Source organism: Aethalodelphis obliquidens, unplaced genomic scaffold (genome assembly GCF_003676395.1).
Source record: "Aethalodelphis obliquidens isolate GAN/ISIS:26980383/991018 unplaced genomic scaffold, ASM367639v1 scaffold87, whole genome shotgun sequence".
NCBI classification, from domain to species: Eukaryota; Metazoa; Chordata; class Mammalia; order Artiodactyla; family Delphinidae; genus Aethalodelphis; species Aethalodelphis obliquidens.
The window spans coordinates 4,621,710-4,644,443 of NW_020838031.1; the positions used below are offsets into that span (position 1 = coordinate 4,621,710).

Genomic DNA, 22,734 nt, shown 5'->3' on the forward strand with positions numbered 1-22,734 from the left:
GAAATGCAAAGGCGAGGCGGATGGACAGCTCCTCTCTTTTACTGATAAAAGCAATATGCATGCAAACTCTGACAGTTCAACTATTACTGGTGTGGTGGTGAAATTTTTTGTGTCAGCTTGGCTAGACCAAGGTACCCAAATATTTTGGATTACATGTCTGTGTAGGCATTCTTTTATAAGAGATTAACATTTTTTTCTGATTCTTTTTTTTAATTGAAGTATAATAGATTTACAATGTTGTGTTAGTTTCAGGTGTACAGAAAAGTGATTCCGTTTTATATATATATATATATATATATATACATACACACACACACACACACATAATGTATACATATACATATATATATATATATATATACACATATTCTTTTTCAGATTCTTTTCCCTTATAGGTTATTACAAAATATTGAGTATAGTTCCCTGTGCTCTACAGTAGGTCCTTGTTGGTTATCTATTTTATATACTGTGGTGTGTGTATGTTAATCCCAAACTCCTAATTTATCCCCCCCTTTTCCCTTTTAGTAACCATGTTTGTTTTCTATGTCTGTGAGTCTATTTCTGTTTTGTAAATAAGTTCATGTGTATCTTTTTTTTTTTTTAGATTCCACATATAATCAATATCATATGGTATTTGTCTTTCTCCATCTGACTTACTTCACTTAGTATGATAATCTCTAGGTCCATCCATGTTGCTGCAAATGGCATCATTTCATTCTTTTTTTATGGCTGAGTAATATTCCATTGTATACATACCACATTAACATTTAAATCAGTAGACTTTTGCTAAAGCAGATTTCCCTCTGTAATGTGTATGGGCCACATTCAATCAGCTGAAGGACTTAAAAGAAAACAGACCGAGGTCTCCCAAAGAAGAGGAAATGCTACCAGAAGACTCCCTCTGCACTCAAGTCACAACAGCAACTGTTCTCCGGGTCTCCAGCCTGCCAGCCTACCCTGCAGATTTTGGACTTGCCCACTGGTGCAATCACGTGAGCAAATTCCCTAAAATAAGTCTCTCTCTCTCTCATTATATATAATTATATATACTCATTATTATATATTATATTGTTACATATAACATATTATATATACTCTTATTACATACTAGATATACTCTATTTTATATAATATTATGTATTATGTATTTCTCTGGAGAACCCCTGACTAATATAATCAGTAACAAATTATTTGGAACCCTATTAAAAATAATTTTTTGTCCATGATTATAAATCAGTAAATTAATAATTTTTCCCGGGCTTCCCTGGTGGCGCAGTGGTTGAGAGTCCACCTGCCGATGCAGGGGACGCGGGTTCGTGCCCCGGTCCGGGAAGATCCCACATGCTGCGGAGCGGCTGCACCCGTGAGCCATGGCCGCTGAGCCTGCGCGTCCAGAGCCTGTGCTCCACAGCCTGTGCTCCGCAACGGAAGAGGCCGCAACAGTGAGAGCCCCGCGTACCGCAAAAAAAAAAAAAAAAAAAAAATTTTCCCAAAGTCCCCTGGTTTGTGAGTGGCAGAACCAGAAGCCCTTTCTTGTGATGCATCTCATGGCACATCCTCAACGATACAACAGAGGATTTCCAAAATAACACACATCTCATCATGTCCTTCACCTTCTTAAAACCTCTCAAGAGCACTCGCACTCTTCCCAGTAAAGGCTCATTTTATACGATGTCCAAGGCCACCTTCTCTACATTGCCTTTCTCTTCTTCTGCCCTGACCTTACATCCATCCTTAGTCATGCCCTGTCCCTATGTCCATCCTTAGCTCCAGCCCCATGGAACTACTTGCAATCCCTCAAAATCACTCTGTGTTTGTACCCCTGGGCCTTGGCATATGCTGGTACCTCTGCTCGGTGCCTTTCCTGTCCTTTGGATGGAGAACCACCACCTCACTGCAGACCTTTGGTTTTTCAATACACTCGAATGCTCGAGAAAACCACACAACAGATTTGTACGGAAGAGAAAGGGACCGTCCCCCACATTCCTGACCCATAAGAACTGAATCCCGCATGAGGACTTCCTGGATACAGCAAAATGATGAGGCCCCTTCATCATTCCGGTAAATTCCCTGCAAAGCAGGCATAAGACCAACGACTATGCTTTAGAATATTCTGAACCATGGACCACAGCAGCAGTGGGGTGGGGTGAGGTGGGTGGAGCAGAGGGCTGGGGTAATGTGAGAGGTGTGGAGGGGCTGAGTGCTCTCCCATCCCTTACTTGCAATTCCAAAGCCCCAAATTATATGAAATCTCAAAGTTTTTCACAATTCATCTGGCGACAAAATCTGGCCCGAAATAGCATGAGGCTACTTGTAATCTTTTTTTTTTTTTAATAATATCTTTATTACTTGTAATCTTTATTCCACTTAGTGCAAATGCTCGTGCATTTCAGTGAAGAAGAAGTATTCATGTGTCTGATTGCTGGGTTCTGCCTCAGGTCCTGTCGGGGATGTTATATAACATAAAATCCAAAAAAGGACAGACTGAATTGTAGTCCCAAGGGCATTAGCTAAGGGATTGTGGAACTGTTTCATTCCTCAACAATTAATTAAGTTAAAACAAAATTTCATGTCTGTCCTTGAGAGAAGTATATGGACCCCTTTCAAAAGAGCCCAGTGGGAGTACGAAATCAGAAATGAACAGGAGGATTCGGTAGCCACCCTTGACTGTGTGATCTGCAGTCAGTATCCCCCGGGATACCTTTGTCTTTCTCCCCCCAGACTGGGTTTGCCAAACAGAGCAATGCGAACATGTTGAGAGGTGAACCTCATTCCCTGAGATCCTGGGTGTCTCAGTCCCTGGGGGCCAACTGTCAGCTCCAACTCATTCCATCTTTCCTAAGTCCCCACCCCCTGCCTGCTTCTGGTGAAAGATGCTCAGGCATCAGCAGGCAACTCACATAAAGCTTTGCTTACCTTCTGAGACATCACCCACACCCGTAAAGAGGATACACGTCTTTCTACGTAGTCATTTGGTTCCTCTTGCAGGCTCCATTAAATTCATGGAAAAAAGTGGTAACCGTGTTAAAGGTAACAATTCTACCTTTAAACAATCAATATCAGTTCTGTACAGGCCATGGAAGCAGAAAATCTTTTTATAGATTTACCCATGTTCAGAAACTTGGTGTATATTTTCCTGAACCTGGCAGTATATGACCAAAGCAAACCAGATTTTCATACTATTAAGCGATCAGAGGACAGACAGGAGATTAAATTAGAATTGGAATCATATTTCTTCTGGTTTCTATAATTTCCAGACTTAAAAACGGTTTCTAAGAAAACGAGGCATTTTAGGTAATAAATAATGGTGACCACAGTCAGATATTTCCTAACATTTGGTAATAGGTATTCTAATTTTTTATCAAGAGTAGTTATGTCAAAAGCCAGAGAAGACTTTCAACTCTGCATAATACTGGAAGAGTGCCTGGGAAATGAGATGTTCGCCAGACGTAGCCTTGGATTTTTGAAAAAATGTGTTTCTTCTTTCAACATACCTTTACTGAATCTCTACCATGTGTCAGACACAGCGTTAGGTATCGAAAAAATAAAGTGAATGAGATACCATCTCTTCCCTTGAGGTGAGATGGATTTGGGAACCTTGAATGGAAAGAGCAAAAAACCTCTAGGACTTAATGATATAATATCCCAGACTATATTCTCATTTTCTCTCACAGGTAGAGACTGGGTCCTACTTCTGTTCTTTGAATTCCCAGCACAGCTGTGGGCTTACAGAATATAGTTGGGCTAATTAATTGAAATGGAAAACTGCAAAGAAATTAATAAATTCATCATTAAGTGAACTACAGGGCAAGTCCCTGAAGACATGGAGGTTTTCTCTTTTTATTCTATTTTTTCTAATGCATCGTCTCACTGCAAGCTTGCCCTTACCACAAAGAGCTCTCAAAAAAAGTACTGAGTGAGTGAATAAGCCCGAGTTTTTCTGGTATACTTCCTAGAGCTAGATAGCTAAAACCTATCTTAATGTATAAAGGATGCTGTGGTGGTGCTACATACTATGTTTTCCCCATATGCACTCTTCTGGGCTACTCTTCTTCTGGTGATTATAACATATCACTGCCTTCCAGTTTTTTTTTTTCTAGTTGCAACATAACTACTGCTGTGTTCCATATGTGCAAAAAGAACTGGGAATACAAAAATAACATTCAAATTTGAGAGCCATTTAAAAACCAAGAAATAACATTTTAAATTGTGGCATCAGGTCCTTATAATGGAACCTTAAACTGTCCTTTTCATCCCCAATGCTAGTTTCCAACTATAGTTTCAAGTACCTAGAAATATATTTAAAATCTAGAAAATAATACAAATTATACCATTGGCAGAAGAAGAAAAACTCTTCTATTGCACCTCCAATCATTAGGTTGATTTTATTTATTTACTTATTTATTTAGTGATTCACATAATTCTTTTTTTTTATTATTTAATTTTAATTTTTTTCTTTTGGCTGTGTTGGATCTTCACTGCGGTGTGCGGGCTTCTCGTTGCAGTGGCTTCTCTTGTTGCAGAGCACCGGCTCTAGGCGCGAGGGCTTCAGTAGGTGCAGCACGCAGGCTCAGTAGTTGTGGCGCACAGGCTTAGTTGCTCTGTGGCACGTGGGATCTTCCCGGACCAGGGCTCGAAGTCACGTGGGATCTTCCCGGACCAGGGCTCGAACCTAAGTCCCCTGCATTGGCAGGCCGATTCTTAACCACTGCACCACCAGGGAAGTCCCCATTAGGTTGATTTTAAAGCCCTAAAATAAAAGCACGTTGGGATCATAGTATGTGAGGAGGAGGGTTTTCTTATAAAGGAGAGCAAATACATTATGTGTTCTGTTTGAATTGTAGCCGGTAGGAAACTAAGATGAAATGAAACGCCTTAATATAAATACATCCAGATTTGCAAACCTTGGAAAGAAAAGCAACTTCCTCTGTAGTCAAATGTGGCCATGTTTGAAGTAGACTACTCATTTTTCCACAGTTACGAATAAGGAAAATAATGTCAAGCATTATTCTTCAAGTTGTTATTCTTAACAACTTCAAAGTTTAATTTCCTGGTTATAACATCAGACTCACTAAATGTGCTTTCAATATTACCTTTGTAGAGGTCCCTAATTTCCCAGCTTCAATATAGGGAACAATTTAGCACAGATTTAAGAGATTATAATCAAAGAAATGCAAAAGGGGAGATGAGACAGGGGAGGAAAGAGGGAAAATGGGGCACAGAGATGGAGGAGAAGAAATAAAAGAATGAGGAATGAAGCAATTTATAGGTCAAATCACTCAGCTTAATGACTTCCATGAATAGTGAACTTTGATTGATATTTGTTGTTCTGTGGCTTCAACACAACCAGAAATCAAAAAAGTATTTGATATAAATACACTGCTGAAACTCCCTGCAAGCCCTCTTGCTTAGCCTAGGAACAGAGAGCGACGTGATAAATATTTCAGTTCATTGGAGTAGAGATTTTCAAATTGTTCCATTAGATATTACAGTTTCCAGAAATAGTAATAATAATAGCTAATATTTATATAAGTGTCAGTCCTCCATAAGTACTTTACATATACTGTGTCAGTTAATCCTCAAAAGAATCTTCAAAACAACCCTAATGGTTGTGCCATTTTTGTTCCCATTTTACAGATAAAGCAAAAAAGGCACAGAGAAATGAAGGTCAAGAAGTTCGTAAGGAGCAGAACTGGGGTCTTGCTCCAATATTCTGGCTCAGAACCATTACACAATACTGTCTCTCAAGAAGGCTTGGGCTTCCCTGGTGGCGCAGTGGTTGGGAATCCGTCTGCCAATGCTAGAGGACACCGGTTCGTGCCCCGGTCCGGGAGGATCCCACATGCCGCGGAGCGGCTGGGCCCGTGAGCCATGGCCGCTGAGCCTGCGCGTCCGAAGCCTGTGCTCCGCAACGGGAGAGGCCACAACAGTGAGAGGCCCGCGTACCGCAAAAAAAACAAGCTAAGAACAGAAAGTAAAAAGTCCTTTAGATGAACACGATCAATAAGAATATACCGTAGCTTCATACTATAGCCTGTAAAAGAGAAAGATCAGATAGGAAAGAAAGAGGAAAGGAAAAAATATGTTGGAGAAGAATTAAGTTGGAAATGTTAATGAAAAAGACACTAAGGGAAAAATATGTGTGTGGCTACAAATAGTTCTTAAATGAGCTCATATATATATATATATGTGAATTAGAAGTAGCAGGAAATAGAAACATATAAAGTCACCAGTTCATAGAAAGAGAAATATTTTATTTTATAAAATTTCTGCTAAAGACTTAAATCTGTTACATTTTGAAAGAATAAGCATATTTAAAAATTTCTACAATTATAGATATAGAGAATGGGATGAAATTATAGATAAATAGAAGGCATTGTGTTCAATAACTTGTCTTTTTTTAATAAATTTATTTATTTATTAAGCAGTATGAGGACTTTTTAAAAATAAATTTATTTTTGGCTGCGTTGGGTCTTCGTTGCTGCACGTGGGCTTTCTCTAGTTGCGGTGAGCGGGGGCTACTCTTCATTGCGGTGTGCGGGCTTCTCATTGCAGTGGCTTCTCTTGTTGCGGAGCACAGGCTCTAGGCACATGGGCTTCAGTAGTTGTGGCTCGTGGGCCTCAGTAGTTTTGGCACACGGGCTCAGTAGCTATAAAGCCCGGGCGTAGTTTCACCGCGGCATGTGGGATCTTCCTGGACCAGGGGTTGAACCCGTGTCCCTGCATTGGCAGGCGGATTCTTAACCACTGCGCCACCAGGGAAGTCCCCAATAACTTGTCTTAATCCCAATTCTGCCACTGGGAGCTGTTTAACCTCAGGCAAGTTACTTAATTTCCCTAAGTCTCTGTTTCCTCATGCTTATCACAGGGACAACTGCTCCTGCTTGATGGACTTGTTGGAGCTTTAAATGAAATAAAATATAAATCACTTAGCCCAGCGTTTATCTCTATATAAGTAATAGGGTTTATTATTATTATTCTTAGTTTATTTTAATCCTGCTAGTTGTCTTGCTGGACAATTAAATTAAGGTTTAGATTTCAGCCAAGAGGCCTAGGTCTCCTCTTGATTTCATAGAATGTACCACATTCTCAAAGCTTACAGTAAATCTAAAACAAATTAGGGACTTCCCTGGTGGTCCGGTGGGTAAGACCCCATGCTCCCAATGCAGGGGACCTGGGTTTGATCCCTTGTTGAGGAGCTAGATCTCACATGCATGCTGCAACTAAAAGATTCCATGTGCTGCAACTAAGACTCGGCACAGCTTAAATAAATAAATAAAATATTTTTTTTAAAGTTAAAAAAATAAAACAAATTATACTTTGCTTTCATGTCTGTGGTGAATTGAGTACAGCTGGTTACAGTCCAGATACATATTACCTGAGAAGTCTCTGCATTAAAAAAAATTTGCAGGGCTTCCCTGGTGGCACAGTGGTTGAGAGTCCGCCTGCCGATGCAAGGGACGTGGGTGCGTGCCCCAGTTCGGGAAGATTCCACATGCCGCGGAGCGGCTAGGCCCGTGAGCCATGGCCTCTGAGCCTGCGCGTCCGGAGCCTGTGCTCCGCAACGGGAGAGGCCACGACAGTGAGAGGCCCGAGTACCGCAAAAAAAAAAAAAAAAAAAAAAAAATTTGCAGAGGCAGAAAGGTTGAGAAACAAAGGGACTTCTCACCTCCTTGATCATTTTTAGGTAATTATAGGGGGACAGAGTAACAAATTTTTCCTTAGTGATAACTAACATCTTTATAGAATTGTTATTTCTTTATTTATTGAAGTATAGTTGACTTACAATATGGTGCTAATTTTAGGTGTACAGCAAAGTGATTCAGTTATATGTTTTTATATATATTCTTTTTCGCATTCTTTTCCATTATAAGTTATTATAAGATATTGAATATAGTTCCCTGTGTTATTCAGTAGGTTCTTGCTGTTTATCTATTTTATATATAGTAGTATGTATCTGTTAATCCCATGTTCCTAATTTATCCCTCTGCCCCCCGTTCCCCTTTGGGAACCATAAGTTGTTTTCTATGTCTGTGTGTCTGTTTCTGTTTTGTAAATAAGTTCATTTGCATCTCATTTTTTAGATTCTGCATATAAGCAATATCATATGATATTTGTCTTTCTCTGTCTGACTTACTTAGTATGATGATCTCTGTGTCTATCCATGTTGCTTCAAATGGCAATATTTCATTCTCTTTTATGGCTGAGTAATACTCCATTGTATATATGTACCACAATAAGAGCTAATATTTATTGAGAACTTACTATGTGCTAAGCACCTTCCCAAACCTTTACATCTATTAATGCATTTAGTCTTCGCAACCATCCTATGAGGTAGGTACTATTTCTTATCATTCCCATTTTACAGTTGAGAAAACTGAGCCACAGAGAAGTAAAGTAACTTGTTGAAGGTCACACAGCCAATAAATGACATAATTTGAAAGACTGAAAGAAAACTGAAAAGGCAGTGACTTCCAGGTTAATCTCTCTATTTCCAGGTCAGCTGATTAGTAACCCGAATTCCATCTGCAAAGTCCCTTTACTGCAGCGCCTAGATTAGCATTTAATTGAATAGCCAGAGAACAGAACTTTCTGGGGATCTTCTTTAGAACCCCACCTACCACTCAGCTCTATCGTGCTGACGCAACACTGCAAGTGGCCACAGGTCAGTGGGGAGGGACCACTACTGCAATAGGTTTGCTTTAAAAGCAAGTACAAGACAAGCATAGAAAATACTAGAGCAAAACTCTGAATTCTTTTGGGGACTAAAATGTACCATGTCCATCCTACTAATTTTGCATCTTGTGGGAACAACTCAGATACCACAAGGAAGAAATGAAAAGCCCTTTTTTGTTTGTTTTGTTGTTGTTGTTTTGGCCATCCTGCATGGCTTGTGGGATCTTAGTTCCACAACCAGGGATTGAACCCATGCCCCCTGCAGTGGAAGCTCGGAGTCCTAACCACTGGACTGCCAGGGAAGTCCCCAAAAAGCCTTTTAATTTGGGGTGCCTTAGTGAATTAGGGCCTCCAAAGATAGCTAGTTATGGAATATGTTTTCACCAAAATCCAAAGTGTCTGATGCGGGGCAGAGTTTCGGGAGAAGGTCTGGGCAGGGTGCTGCACAGTGTTTTAGCTCCTCATACTGTCTTCTTAGTCTGTGCTGTACACACATGTGCTACAAACTCCCTTCCTATTACTTTGACACATTGATAATTACACTTATATCCTCCTTTCCTGAATAACATAGATTTACCATCTGCTTTATACTGAAAGGAATAGCTAAACGTTTTCTGTACTTTGGAGAATATAACCATGTTGGATCATTTATTAAAAAAAAAAAGCAGTAGCCCATCTATAGCTTTTATTTAGACTTTATTTATTTACACTCTGCCTTCAATTAAATTTTTACTTTAGGGTCAATCTGTGACTTGCTAATTCTTGTCTCAAATATTTTCCTTTTTTTTTTTTTTTTTAATACCGGTCCCTATCCACCACCTGCTATTTCAAGTCCTAGTTCAAGGATGACTTCCCTCAGGAAGACGGTGTGGATAACCCGACCAAGTTCACAGCGTGTCTTTTATCTTCCAAATACTTGGGGCTTTTATTAGAGCCCCTCTGTGAAAACTAATTGCACCCCTGCTTTACTATTCAATAGTGCTCAATTTTATATGTATGTAAAAATGATTTTCCTCGATTCTCACTATTATATAGAGACAGGTGATGGGTTAATAACATTCCTCTTTGTTCTTTTTTTTGTTAAGCACACAAAGAAAAAGAGGCTTCAGGACATTAAGCGACTTGCTCAAGCTGCATAGCTAGTAGGAGATGGAGCCCAAGTCTTCCAGAACCCAACCTAACGCCCTGCTCTTTACCCATGGGTCTTTGTGGCCCTAGGGACCATTTCTCCGCCTGTTTCCTTCATTTTCTCCATCACTCATCAGGTCCCTGAGGACGTTGGCACAGGGCCGATGCTGTTTCTCACACCTCCCATCATCTCCCTGGGAAATAATTAACATCCACGTGGGTGTCCCATCCAGCAACCAACACCCCTGTGTTCTTGAACTTCTTTATTCCAATAATCATATACCTTTACTATACTTCTACCACAAAGCCAAACGGAGTCATTTCCTAGAGGTATTCGTATATGAATAGTAAATTAGATAACACCATTTTGATTTCTATCTCTACCAAGAATTCTCTGAGCTCCAAGCTCGTATATACAACTGCCCAGTGGGACATGTTCTCTTAGATATCTGAAAAGTATCTCAAACTCAGCTTGTCCTAAACTGAAATTGTGAGATTTCCCTGCAAACCTTATACTCCTGCAGTGTTCCCAACTTCAATTAATGACACCACTATCGTCAAAGTGGTTAAGAATCCGCCTGCCGATGCAGGGCACACAGGTTCGATCCCTGGTCCGGGAAGATCCCACATGCCGCGGAGCAGCTAAGCCCGTGCGCCACAACTACTGAAGCCCGCGTGCCTAGTGCCCATGCTCCAAAACAAAGAGAAGCCACTGCAATGAGAAGCCTGCATGCAGCAACGAAGACCCAAAGCAGCCCAAAATATAAAGAAAGAAAGAAAACAAACAAACTCGAGCAAGTTTTTCTTAAAAGCCCGAAAAAAAATAAATTAAAATAATATTAAAATTTAAAAAAAAAACAAAAAAACTGGTACACAAGCCAGAAACCTGATGCCTTTCTTACCACCTAGACCCACCTATTCTCACTCAGTCCAGCCCTAAATCCTGGAACTTTCTCAACTCTATGCCCTTGTGCACACATTCATTCATTCATTTTCATTCCACAGCCATTTATTGAGCCCCACTATGTGCTAGGTCCAGTAGCTGAGGCTACAACCATGGACAGAGCAGACAGTGATCCTTGCCCTTATCGTATTGCCATGCACTGAAGTAAGCTGCCATCATTCTCCTCCTGGGACACCTCTCCCAACCCAGTGGTTCCGTCAGTATCCACTGCTGCTCTACTCAGACCAATTCTTCACACTGCAAAGAGGCCATTTGGAAATGTAAATTCTTGTGCTGAAAACTCTTCCCTGGATTCCTAGGAAATTCCTAGGACCTTACAATTTCCTGCATGGTCTGACCCCACCTGATTTTCTTTTCTTTTAAAATTTATTTTATTTTATTTATTTTTATTTTTGGCTGCGTTGAGTCTTCGTTGCTGCGTGCGGGCTTTCTCTAGTTGCGGCGAGCGGGGACTATTCCTCGTTGCGTTGCGCGGGCTTCTCATTGCGGTGGCTTCTCTTGTTGCCGAGCATGGGCTCTTGGTGCACGGGCTTCAGTAGTTGTGGCACACGGGCTCAGTAGTTGTGGCTCACGGGCTCTAGAGTGCAGGCTCAGTAGTTGTGGCACACGGGCTTAGTTGCTCCACGGCATGTGGGATCTTCCCGGACCAGGGCTCGAACCCGTGTCCTCTGCATTGGCAGGTGGATTCTTAACCATTGTGCCACCAGGGAAGTCCCTCCACCTGCTTTTCTAGCCGTTCTTCCCACCAGTTCCAACCCCTCCCTGGGTCCCACCTCCTTTTTCAGTAGTTAATTCCTATCATCTTTCAGCTTGACTCAGTGTGTACTCAGGGAAGCCTTTCTGATCTCCATATTCAGGCAGACTTCCCTGGTCCCTGCCTTAGAGTTCCCTACACCATACTCTTCATATTTAGTTAGTGTTTGACTCTCACTTGAATATGTTGAGCAATCATTTTGCTCACTGTTATATTCTCGGAGCCTAGCACAATTCTTGTCACATGGCAAACATCAATCTCTGTTAAATGAAGCAATAGATCAATGAGTCAACAGCCCGGCACTCACGTTTCTTCCTTCCTTTGCCTATTGCTTCTGTGCTACTGATCACAGTCATGCCTACTTCCTCTGGAACCATTCTTCTTCTTCTTCTTCTTCTTCTTCTTTTTTTTTTTTAAACATTTATTTATTTATTTGGCCACGCTGGGTCTTAGCATTGGGGATCTAGTTCCCTGACCAGGGATCAAAGCCAGGTGCCCTGCACTGGGAGCGTGGCGTCTTAGCCACTGGACCACCAGGGAAATCCCCTGGAACCACTCTTTATCAATTGTCTTCTCTCTTCTCTTGCTTCTAATTCAACTTCACCACTGGCTCCTTCCCTGCGATACGCAATCACGTTCAAGTCTCTCCCGTCTTAAACACACATGTCCACACACACAACCACACACACACCTTCTATCCTATAGTCCCATTAGTGGGCTTCCTTTCTTTCCATGGAGTAACTTGAATTAACATTCTAGGTTTATGGATTTCACTTCTCTGCCTCTTTCTCCTTAACTGCAACAATTCTTGTCCCCCCTAAAACTCCACAAAGTAAGTTTCTCAACAGCTCCTTTGTTAAAATTTTTTTAATTTTTATTTTTGATTATAATGTTTCAGGTGTACAGCAAAGTGATTCAGTTATATTCAGTTATATATATATATATATATACACACACATATATATACACATACATATATGTATATATATTCTTTTTCAGATTCTTTTCCATTAGCACGGTCTTGCTTTTTCTAGAATATGTACGAGGGTGTTTGGTTTTGTTTTTAAAGGTGATGGGAACAGGGAACTCTACTCAATATTCTGTAATAACCTATACGGGAGAAGAATCTGAAAAAGAGTGGATATATGTATAATTGAATCACTTTGCTGTACACCTGAAACTAACACAACATTGTAAATCAACTATAACCCAATATAAAATTTAAAAATTAAATTAAACTTAAAAAAATAAAGGTGATGGGCAGGGCAGACATTCAAAATTAAAAGTCTATTAGAGGATCTTTGCCTTCCATTGTAAAAAAGCACCTGAAAGGTCTTCTTTATATATGGAAAATCCTAGAATCCAATAGAACAAAATTACCCCCAAATAAATCATTTCCTGTCTAGGGTCCCTTGGGCAGTCCTTGTGCTAAGAACCAGTTCCCTCACATTGAAAGCAATAACAGATATTTATTGCATAAACACAGGGTGGTTGACCATCGTTCTAAAAATATTTCCCACAAAACAATATGCTGCTGCCTGGGGAAAGTGTAATCGTGATTATTTATTAATCAAACAATCTAAGATATTTACTGTACATATGTCATGTGAAAGAATTGTGCTGAGTGCTATCAAGGGTGCAAATAACTGAGAGACACGGGAATTCCTCCGAAGAGTGTACAGCACTGTGGGAGGACAGAGCGTGTACTCATAAAATGAATGATACAAGGAGATGTGTGTTAGGAACCCAGTGATTTGCACAGGTAATGTCCGTAGCATGAATTCAGAGAGAGAGAGAGAGAGATGAGGTTTTGTGTGTTTTGATAGTTAAAGAAAGAGACCTGAAAGGAAGATTTGAATGGGGTGTTGAAATACAGGAAAGTTTATGTGGAAGTGGCCTGTGATATGGAGGGAATTAAAGATGCTAGGATCTAGGGGAGGTCCTGATACAGCAAACTGAGCCGTGTATGGGGTGAGGGTTTACAGACTTCACTTGGAGTCCTGGCCCTAGAGTTCAGTGGGAGTAGGTAGGGAATCTCAGTGTGCCCAGATCTGAAATTTGTCTCTCTGAGTAGATGGGTACTTGAAAAGGTAAAAACACGGACCTTCAGCATGAAGCCCGTCTGTGCTGGAAAGCTTCATGGATGCCAGCTGGCACCCGTGTCCCCGCTGCTGACCTGTGTCACATGCAAACAATAGTTTATGAAGGTTATCGTCCTAGGCTGTCAAGGAGCTTGCAGCTTGCGCGTATCACCTCGGTAGGAGTGGGACACAGCAGCCCTGATGATTGCCAGCAGCCTGGGTTGGACACTCCAGGAGACAAAAGAGATATTGTCCTGCTCTTTTTTTTTTTCTCTCTTTTTTCTAACATTAGGGCCATAAACCCCACACTGTGTAATGGTCTGAAATCATAGACAAACCAAGCCTGGGGAGAAGCCATTCCAAGCTGCTGAAACATATGACCTGGTTTTGGAAAGAGTGATGAGATGGCCTCAGGCTGCTGCTCTCAACGCACCGCGCCCGAGGGGAGGGAGGGGCGCTACTGGGGGGTGGAGCCACCTTCCCAAGGCGCTTGGCAGCCAGAGCCCTGGATGTCGTTAGACTCTTACAGCTCCTCTAATTTTTTTAAACTTCACCTTCTCCGTTTTTCGTTTCTGGTCCTTTCCCTCCTTATCTCTTGTACCCCTGGAGGGAATGTTAAATAACGATTGAATAAGAGGTGAGGGGGATGGGTTATGTTTTAACATCCACAGGGAAAGTGAGATTGGGAGGCATGGTTAAGAGACCGAGGTGAGAGCAGGGAAACTACCAGCATCCCTTGCGCCAAGGGTGGACAGTCTCTCACAGGCTTGTGTGGCCACAAGGACCCTAAAGGGAGTCATCTGTCACTTGCTGCCCTCCCAGCCGATGCTGAGCCTGATCTGCCCTCCTCCCGGGATGGACCCCTCCCATCACGGTGAGGGATGCGGGGAGGCAGCAACAAGCTTTGCCCAAGATGACGGAGACGTTGGGGATCTGCTCGGTCGGGGTTCCCTGGCACTGGGCATGACTCCACCTGGGAGTTAGGGGCTCCAGGGCTGGAGCATCTTGGCAGTCTCTGGTTAGACATCCAGCAATTTTCAGAAGCACCTCAGGGCAACTTTACTTCACTCTTTTCTCCCCATACCCTTGCCCTTATAAATGGTGCAACCGTGACATCTCAGATTCGGAAAGCACCTTAGATGACAAAAGGCTCTCCATTTTGCCTTTCGAATCTGTGATTGTTTGTCTTTTGCTTGAACAGTCATGGCAGGGAGCTTTCTAGAGACAGCTCATTCCATTGAAGTAAAGTCATGTGATAAGAATGTTCTCTCTTGCTGTAGTTTTTAAATCTTACGCCCTATGTCTTCCACCCATTAGTCCTAGCTCTGCCCTGTGAAGATTTGCAAGATAAACTCACACATTTTTTTTTTTCTATCAGCTATCAGATCGTACTAAATTTTCTTTCGTCAGGGCAAATGCCTGGGAATACTCCTGCCACTTCTCCAAGCTGGGCCTCCAGACCCATCACTAGCCAGGCGTATCTCATCTGGGTGTGTGCCAGGTCACTGAGGCCCCTTGTGCTGTGTCCCACCTGGACTGTCCAACACCCTCAGGAAGTGAAGGATGTCTACTTCTTCAAGGGCCCTCATCATGGATACAGCCTGGAGCTAGCTGGAGGATGGGGAAACTTCAGCCCACTCGTAACGCCTGTATCCCACTGTCAGCTCAAAACGCTGACTGTTAAAAAAATGGTGGTAAAGTACACATAACACAAAACCGACCATCTTAGCCGTTTTTAGTGTACAGTTCAGTGGCATCAAGTACAATGGTATTGTTATGCCACCATCACCACCATCCGTCTCCAGTACTTCTGCATCTTGCAACACTGAAACTCTGAACCCATTGAACAATAACTCCCCATCCCCTCCCCCCTCTCCAGCCCTTGGCAACCACAATTCTTTCTACCTTCTGTCTCTGTGAATCTGACTACCCTCGGTACCCCATGTAAGTAGAATTATACAGTGTTTGTCCTTGAGTGATTGGTTTATTTCACGTCGTGTAGCATCTCCAAAGTTCTTTCAGATGGTAGCATGTGTCAGAATTTCATCCCTTTTTAAGGCTGAAAAAATCCTGTTGTCAGTATATACTACATTCGGTTTATCGTTCTTCCGTTGATGGACACTCGTGTTCCTTCCACCCCTTAGCTATTGTGAGTAATGCTGCCATGAACACGGGTGTACAAATACCTCTTTGAATTCCTGTTTGCAGTTCTTTTGGGTATACATCCCCAAATGGAATTACAAACAGTAACTTTATTTTTGCTGCTGGTTGACCTGATTTCACCAACCCAGTGTTTGTGAATTTTACTTTTTGATCCCAAGGGAAAGACTTTCCTGTGGAACTCCCATCTCTACGAATTGTTCCATCATCTCAACCTGTTGAGGTAATTAAACCCATTTACATGAACTGTTTGCCATGTATGCCTAATTATCATACAGCACAACAGCGATGATCGCTTACATCATTCACTTCATGTCAGATTAACTTGCCAGTTCTGTGCCAAGGGCAAGGTTTGTTTCTCACAAATCTTGGTCACCTGTTTCCAAATTATGTCGATTAACATAATTTAATGTTAATGTAGGATGTAGGAAGCGGCCCCAGCCTGGTGACATACTGTCTCTCCCACTTATTTCAACCCCCTCCCTTCCCACCTTTGCCTAATTCTTGGGAATCTCTGCACTCTTCTCTGAGCTTTCTTCCACATTCTCATTTTTTTTCTTGAGAAGTGCTTGGGATGGCCTCTGGCACACTGGCGTGGGGTAGCTCCAGCTTGTATGGTCCCCAGGAGGAGGCCGGAAGGGAAGTAGCTTCTCAGCAGTGTGGTACGTAGAAACCATGCGGGGTAAAGGTTTTAACAGAAGGAAAAAAATCCTACCATCACTAAGATTGTTAACTGTCCAGCAAAGGGGGCTGGGAAGAGGAAGGAGGCAGCCAGCTTCTATCATGGTGATACCCATCAACTCCAAGAGCCAGAAATACAGGAATTTTGCATCCCTCAGCCCAGCCCCGCCTCCTGGCTCTACTCAACAGATCTCACCCTGCAGGGAAGGACCTGTCAGACCATGCGTATGATAATTTCGTTTCTATCTGTAGTCTGAAGTAACAGGTGATTTTATTTTATTTTGTTTGTTTTGCTTTTTTAAATTTAATTCTTATTTTATTTTAGAGTATAGTTGATTTACAATGTTGTGTAAGTTTCAGGTGTACAGCAAAGTGATTCAGTTTTACATATACATATAGCCATTCTTTTTCAGATTCTTTTCCCATATAGGTTATTACATAATATTGAGTAGAGTTTCCTGTGCTATACAGTAAGTCCTTGTTGTTTATCTATTTTGTATATAGTAGTGTGTATCTGTTAACCCTGAACTCTGGAGAAAACCATAATTCGAAAAGATAAATGCATCCCAATGTTCACTGCAGCATTATTTACAGTAGCCAACACATGGAAGCAACCTAAATGTCCATCGACAGAGGAATGGATAAAGAAGATGTGGTACATACATACAATGGAATATTACTCAGCCATAAAACAGGTGATTTTAAAGTATTTGGTATCCCTGGTCTGTCTGTTATATGGAACTGAGCAGGACCTTCAGCCAGAGAAGTGAAATATGGGAAGGAACATCAGACACATTGGAAGAAAACATCTAATGATGAGTTTTAAAGTTAGGCATAGTCCAGATGCATGCTGTCCTGGGTTCTCTATTTTCTTTTACTTAAAAAGCTCCCCCCAAACTTCATGGCTGAAAACAACACCTACTTTATTAGAGCTCGTGATTCAAGCCAGGTTCAGCCAGGAGATTCTTCTGTTGCAGGGGACAATGCCTGAGTGGCGTTCAGCAGGTGGATGGTCGGATCTGGGGGGGTTGAACCTGGCATGTCCTGGGCCTCAGTGGGGATGGTGGGGGGGGTGCTGGTTCCACCGGAACGGTCACCTGGAACTCCTACACGCGGCCTCTCCAGCATGGCAGTTTACCTTGATGAACCTCAAGGTAATCAGAGATCTTAAGTTATGGCTGGGGGCTCCAAGAGAGGGCTGTTCCAGTGAGTGATGTCTGAAGCTGCTGGCCTTCTATGACCCAACCTTGAAATCACCTAGTGTCACCTCTGTTGGTTGAAAGAGTCACAAGCCCACAGAGTTTCGGGAGCAGGAAACACAAAACCCTACCTTTTGTTGAGAAAAGGGTCAAAGAATTTGCAACCATGTGTTAAAGCTGCCATATATGTATATGTATATTTGAGTGCACGATGATAAAACCACACTGGTGTATGCAGTTGTTAACCACATGTACCCCACAAAATGCAGTGTTCAAAGGGTTCAGTGGTTTGAGAGGAGGAAGGAATCACATCCCCCCAGGGCATCGAGGTGCTGCGGATAAGGTATGGCATTTAAGCAGGCCCTGAAGCACAGGTACATGCGGTACATCACAGACAGAGATTGGGGCAGGGACTGTCTGAAACACATGAGCAGAGACACTGAGGCCGAACAAAAACCGAAAAAACAGTGACACTGGGAGAAAAGGCACCACGAGAGGCGGAAGGACAATGAGAGCGTGCTGCAGGCAGAGGTGACCTCGGGAGCATGGCGGTCCCCCTCCATGTCACACTGGCGAAGATCAAGGATACGGTAGGAGAGGCAAGGGTTACAGAGCACGCGGCAGAGAACGTGCTACAGGATGGTGTAGACGCGAGGTGATTTTTTGAAGCAGAGAGAAAAGAGCTAGCAGAGCAGCAGTATTCAAGTTATAAAAGAGTAGGGGACTGGCTGGGGGGGTCAAGATTCCTGGAGACTGAAGGGCTGGGAGTGGTGGCTTAAAGACTTCACCTTGAAAATAAGCAGGAGCTGTTTTCCTCAGGGTAACAGGGAAGGAAAGAAGTAGATTACTGATTAACAGATTTTGAAGTGAAGTAAAGGAGATAGATGACTTCAATCCTCCGAGTAAAGCAGGAGGTAAGTTCATTGACTGAAAGTAAAAAAAAAACCACTGATGAGGATGTTAAAGATTTCCATGAAAATTTCTAAATAAATGAACACAAAATGGTTTTCATTTGGTTGGGTTTGTTTTTGTTTTTTTGAATTTCTTAAAGTAGGCAGATAGGAATTGTACTAAGTAATTGTACTAAAGAATTCAGTTTTGTTTATTTTTAATATTTCTCTGGATTACAAAAATAGGTCCACTGTAGGGAATTCCCTGGCAGTCCAGTGGTTAGGACTCTGCGCTTTCACTGCTGAGGTCACGGGTTCAATCCCTGGTCAGGGAACTAAGATCCCACAAGCTTCACAGCACTGCCCAAAAAAAAAAAAAAAAAAGGTCCACTTTAGAAAATTTGAAAAATATAAAAATGTCAAAGAAATAAATGTCCCCTATATACTCTACTATCATCCAAAGACAACTCTTAGGTGCTGGTTTGATTTGCAGTAGATCTATTATGCAGATAGTTCTGTTTTACAATACAAAATGCAAATATTTTACATATTTGAGATTCTATACATAAGACCATATATACTCTATACATGAGATCGTTTAGCTTCAGTAGTCTTTAAACACACCTTTAATATGGTAACCATGCTGTAGAGACACCATAATTTATTTATTTAATTTACAATATTTTATTGAAGTATAGTTGATTTACAATGTTGTGTTAGTTTCTGGTGTACAGCAAAGGGATTCAGTCATACATATATACATTCTTTTTCATATTCTTTTCCATTATGGTTTATCACAGGATTCTGAATATGGTTCCCTGTGCTATACAGTAGGACCTTGTTGTTTATCCATCCTATATGTAATAGTTTGCATCTGCTAGTCCCAAACTCTGAATCCATCCCTCCCTCACACCCCCTCCCGCTTGGCAACCACAAGTCTATTCTCTATGTCTGTGAATCTGTTTCATAGAAGAGTTCATTTGTGTCATATTTTAGATTCCACATAAAAATATCATCTGGTATTTGTCTTTCTTTATCTCACCGACTTCACTCAGTATGATAATCTCTAGGTCCATCCACGTTGCTGCAGATGGCATTATTTCATTCTTTTTTAGAGATATCATAATTTATTTAACCATTCCTCTATTTTGGAGTAGTTAGATTGTTCCTGACTCTTCATTATTTCGTATATAATATAGATATATATTGTTTATGAACAGCCTTCTCTGTAAGTCTTTGTCTCCCTGATTATTTTTTCTTAGGACACATCACGGTGTCAGAGCACATAAACTCTTTCAAGGCTCTTGAAACCTACCCTCAAATTGTCTGCAAAAAGGGTGCACCAACTAGACTCTGGCCCACAGCAAGGTCGTCCCCTTAAAAAGAAACGCCACTCGGGAAAGCTCAGTTGCTTCTGGTAGTTGACATATTGGGACTTTTCTTCACTCTTCACGTTCTAAAGAATTAGGGTTCAGAAATGTGGCTTTTCCGAAACTCTGCCTTCCTCTCCAGGTTCCAGGTGCCTTCCAGCCCTGAGATTCCGGTCTTTTCACCACCATCACTGGCACCAGATTGCTCAACCCGCTCCGCCCAGTAAGAGAAGATGGAAAGTATTCCAGCGCTCTCTTTGTTGTAATAGTGGCTTTAAGAAGAAATAGGTGGGAAACGGTGTAGCTGGGACTGGGGTCTTGGAGCGGCAGCGAACAGCACAGAAGTGTGTACGCACGCGCGCACGCGCGCACACACTCCCTCCCACCCCGCCTGCCCGGCGCTCGGGCGGGCTGGGAGGGGGAACCCGGGCGGGGAGCCGGAGGCGCCGCGAGGCGAGGCTGGGGTGGGGGTGGGGGGCGGCGGGGGCCCGGCGGCCCGGGGGGCGGAGTCGAGGGCGGGGGCTCCCCGGCCGCGCGCCCAGCGCCCCGCGCAGCCTGCAAGTTTGCTCGGCGATCTCGGGCGACTCTCGGGCTACCTGAACCGGCCACCACGTCAGCGCCACATCATCTGGGTTTTTTCTATTTGCAAGGAAACAGGAAAAGAAGGGCGAAGAAGCTCTCCGGAGCGGGCGGGCGGCGGGCCGGTCTGCGGCGCGGGCCTCGCGGCCGGGCGGCGGAGAAGATGCTGCAGTCCTTGGCCGGCAGCTCGTGCGTGCGCCTGGTGGAGCGGCACCGCTCGGCCTGGTGCTTCGGCTTCCTGGTGCTCGGCTACCTGCTCTACCTGGTCTTCGGCGCCGTGGTCTTCTCGTCGGTGGAGCTGCCCTACGAGGACCTGCTGCGCCAGGAGCTGCGCAAGCTGAAGCGGCGCTTCCTGGAGGAGCACGAGTGCCTGTCCGAGCCGCAGCTCGAGCAGTTCCTGGGCCGGGTGCTGGAGGCCAGCAACTATGGCGTGTCGGTGCTCAGCAACGCCTCGGGCAACTGGAACTGGGACTTCACCTCCGCGCTCTTCTTCGCCAGCACCGTGCTGTCCACCACAGGTAGGAGGCCCGCCCCGCGCCCCCGGCCCCGATCGGCCCCCTGATCCGCCCCCCGCCCCCGCCTTCCTCCTTCCATCCCCGGGCCCCTCCGGCTCTGATCACTGGGGACCGGCTCCGCGGCGCCGGAAGCCGGCAAGGTGGCCTCAGAGCGCGACTCGGGGGTGGCCTCCCGGAACTCTTAGATCGTGGTCCCTAACCCTTCGGCCTGGGCGGCTGCAGGGGTCCCTCGGGCTGCGGTTTTTAGTTCGCGACATCCTACACCGGACCGTCCTCTTGGAGTCGGTACCGTCCTGGCCAGCGCGCGGCGAGGCCGGGGCTGGTGGAAACTCTCTGGTGCTCCGGGGGCGCTCACCTCCCTCCCTCCCCCATCCCGTCCGGCCGAGGCTGCGGAACCGAAGGATAACGCGTTAAAGGGTCACCTTCCGGAGGGGGCCTCTCTTCGGATGATGCAGTGGTGTTTTCGGCTCTTTTCTGTCGTGGGGGCCGTTTTAGGGTTAGCCGAGTGACAGCGCTCTGCTCATCGCAGGTGACCTTTGAGCGCACAGGCCGATCCGGTTTCTTTTCGGAGCGGGAGGAGGTTTGAGGGAAGGGAGCATCCGATTGCCCGTGAACCGGCAAAATGGGGGCACCCTGATTCAGCATTTTTTTTCAACTTTCCGTGTGCGAGGCCACCCTTCAACTCCTAGGCGCCACTTCGCTCGCACCGCTCACCCGGCCACCCGGCAGGACGTTCACGGATGGAGGATGTCCTGGGGGCGGGAGGAGGCCGGCCCCACGCCCCAGGGCGCAGAAACTATGCCAGATTGGACGGAGCAGGCTAAGTTGTCCCAGCAGTGGCCAAGTGAGGCACGTATACACCTGAGGGGCAGGTATTATCCATTGGGCTCTGGACCCTGGCAAGTGGTCTCAGAGAGCATCCGGCGCGCCGTCCCGCCTCTATCCATGAGGTCAGTTCTTAGAACAGCCCATCTTGGCTTCCACAAGGTCACACGCTTCCCGGTTGCCGGTGTCGTCCTGGAACCTGGGCCTCGTGATTTCCCTGCCAGGACGTGCAGTACACCATCCCCCCACCTTTACAGGTGAATCAACTTGTGTTTCTCGGATTCTGCCTTCTCCCCGTCGCCTCCCAGGGATTATTTCTTTATAATCCCCTTGGGTTAAACCCAGTTCTGCTAATTATTTGGTAATGAGTAATGGTATACTATCCAGCTTTCATGTAATAGGGTGACTCAAGTGTGGGGTGAATTACTAAACTGACAGAAGTAGAATTCTACTTTGTATTGTGACGTTTTCTAAAAGTAGCCTTAAGACAGACCTGTTGTCTTACTTTTTAACTTTTCCAACGCTGCTCTTTCGTTTTTGTTCTCCTGACCAGTCCCGCGTTCACTGTGTTTACCTCACTCTGTTCCTTAGATCCTTCAGAACTCACCTTGTCTTTCCTTTGGAGTATGTTTGTGCTAAATCGGGAATCATTTCTTCTCTGCAGAAGTAAGTGGTTTCACTGAGCTGCAGAAGGTCTACAGCTAGGTCACAATGTTGGGTAAACATTATGGAGAATGATGATAAGTTTTAGTACTTTCTAAATAACGGTACTTCAAAGATGGAACAGGAGTAAGAACTGTATTATGAGGAAAAGAACAGGTTTGCTGCTCCTGGGTGGGATTTTCCATCACTGATGCAGCTCTTGTATAATCTCAACATCAGATGCACCTAATTAAATGTCAAAAATACTAG

At 43.8% G+C, this 22,734-nt stretch overlaps 1 protein-coding gene and 1 long non-coding RNA gene across 2 annotated transcripts in view; both read left to right on the forward strand.

Moving 5' to 3' along the window:
- The first annotated feature begins 682 nt into the window (after positions 1-682).
- Positions 683-5,836, forward strand: LOC113613404 (uncharacterized). Its single transcript, XR_003430243.1, has 4 exons — positions 683-992; positions 3,372-3,578; positions 3,675-3,916; positions 5,638-5,836. It is a non-coding gene; the product is annotated as an uncharacterized LOC113613404 (long non-coding RNA).
- Positions 5,837-20,393: 14,557 nt separating this feature from the next.
- KCNK1 (potassium two pore domain channel subfamily K member 1) overlaps positions 20,394-22,734 on the forward strand; it is a 49,724-nt gene continuing 47,383 nt past the window's right edge. The window contains exon 1 of the mRNA XM_027093984.1: positions 20,394-21,000. Coding sequence (XP_026949785.1) covers positions 20,646-21,000 — 355 coding nt within the window. The 5' untranslated portion in view covers positions 20,394-20,645. The remainder of the gene's footprint in view (positions 21,001-22,734) is intronic.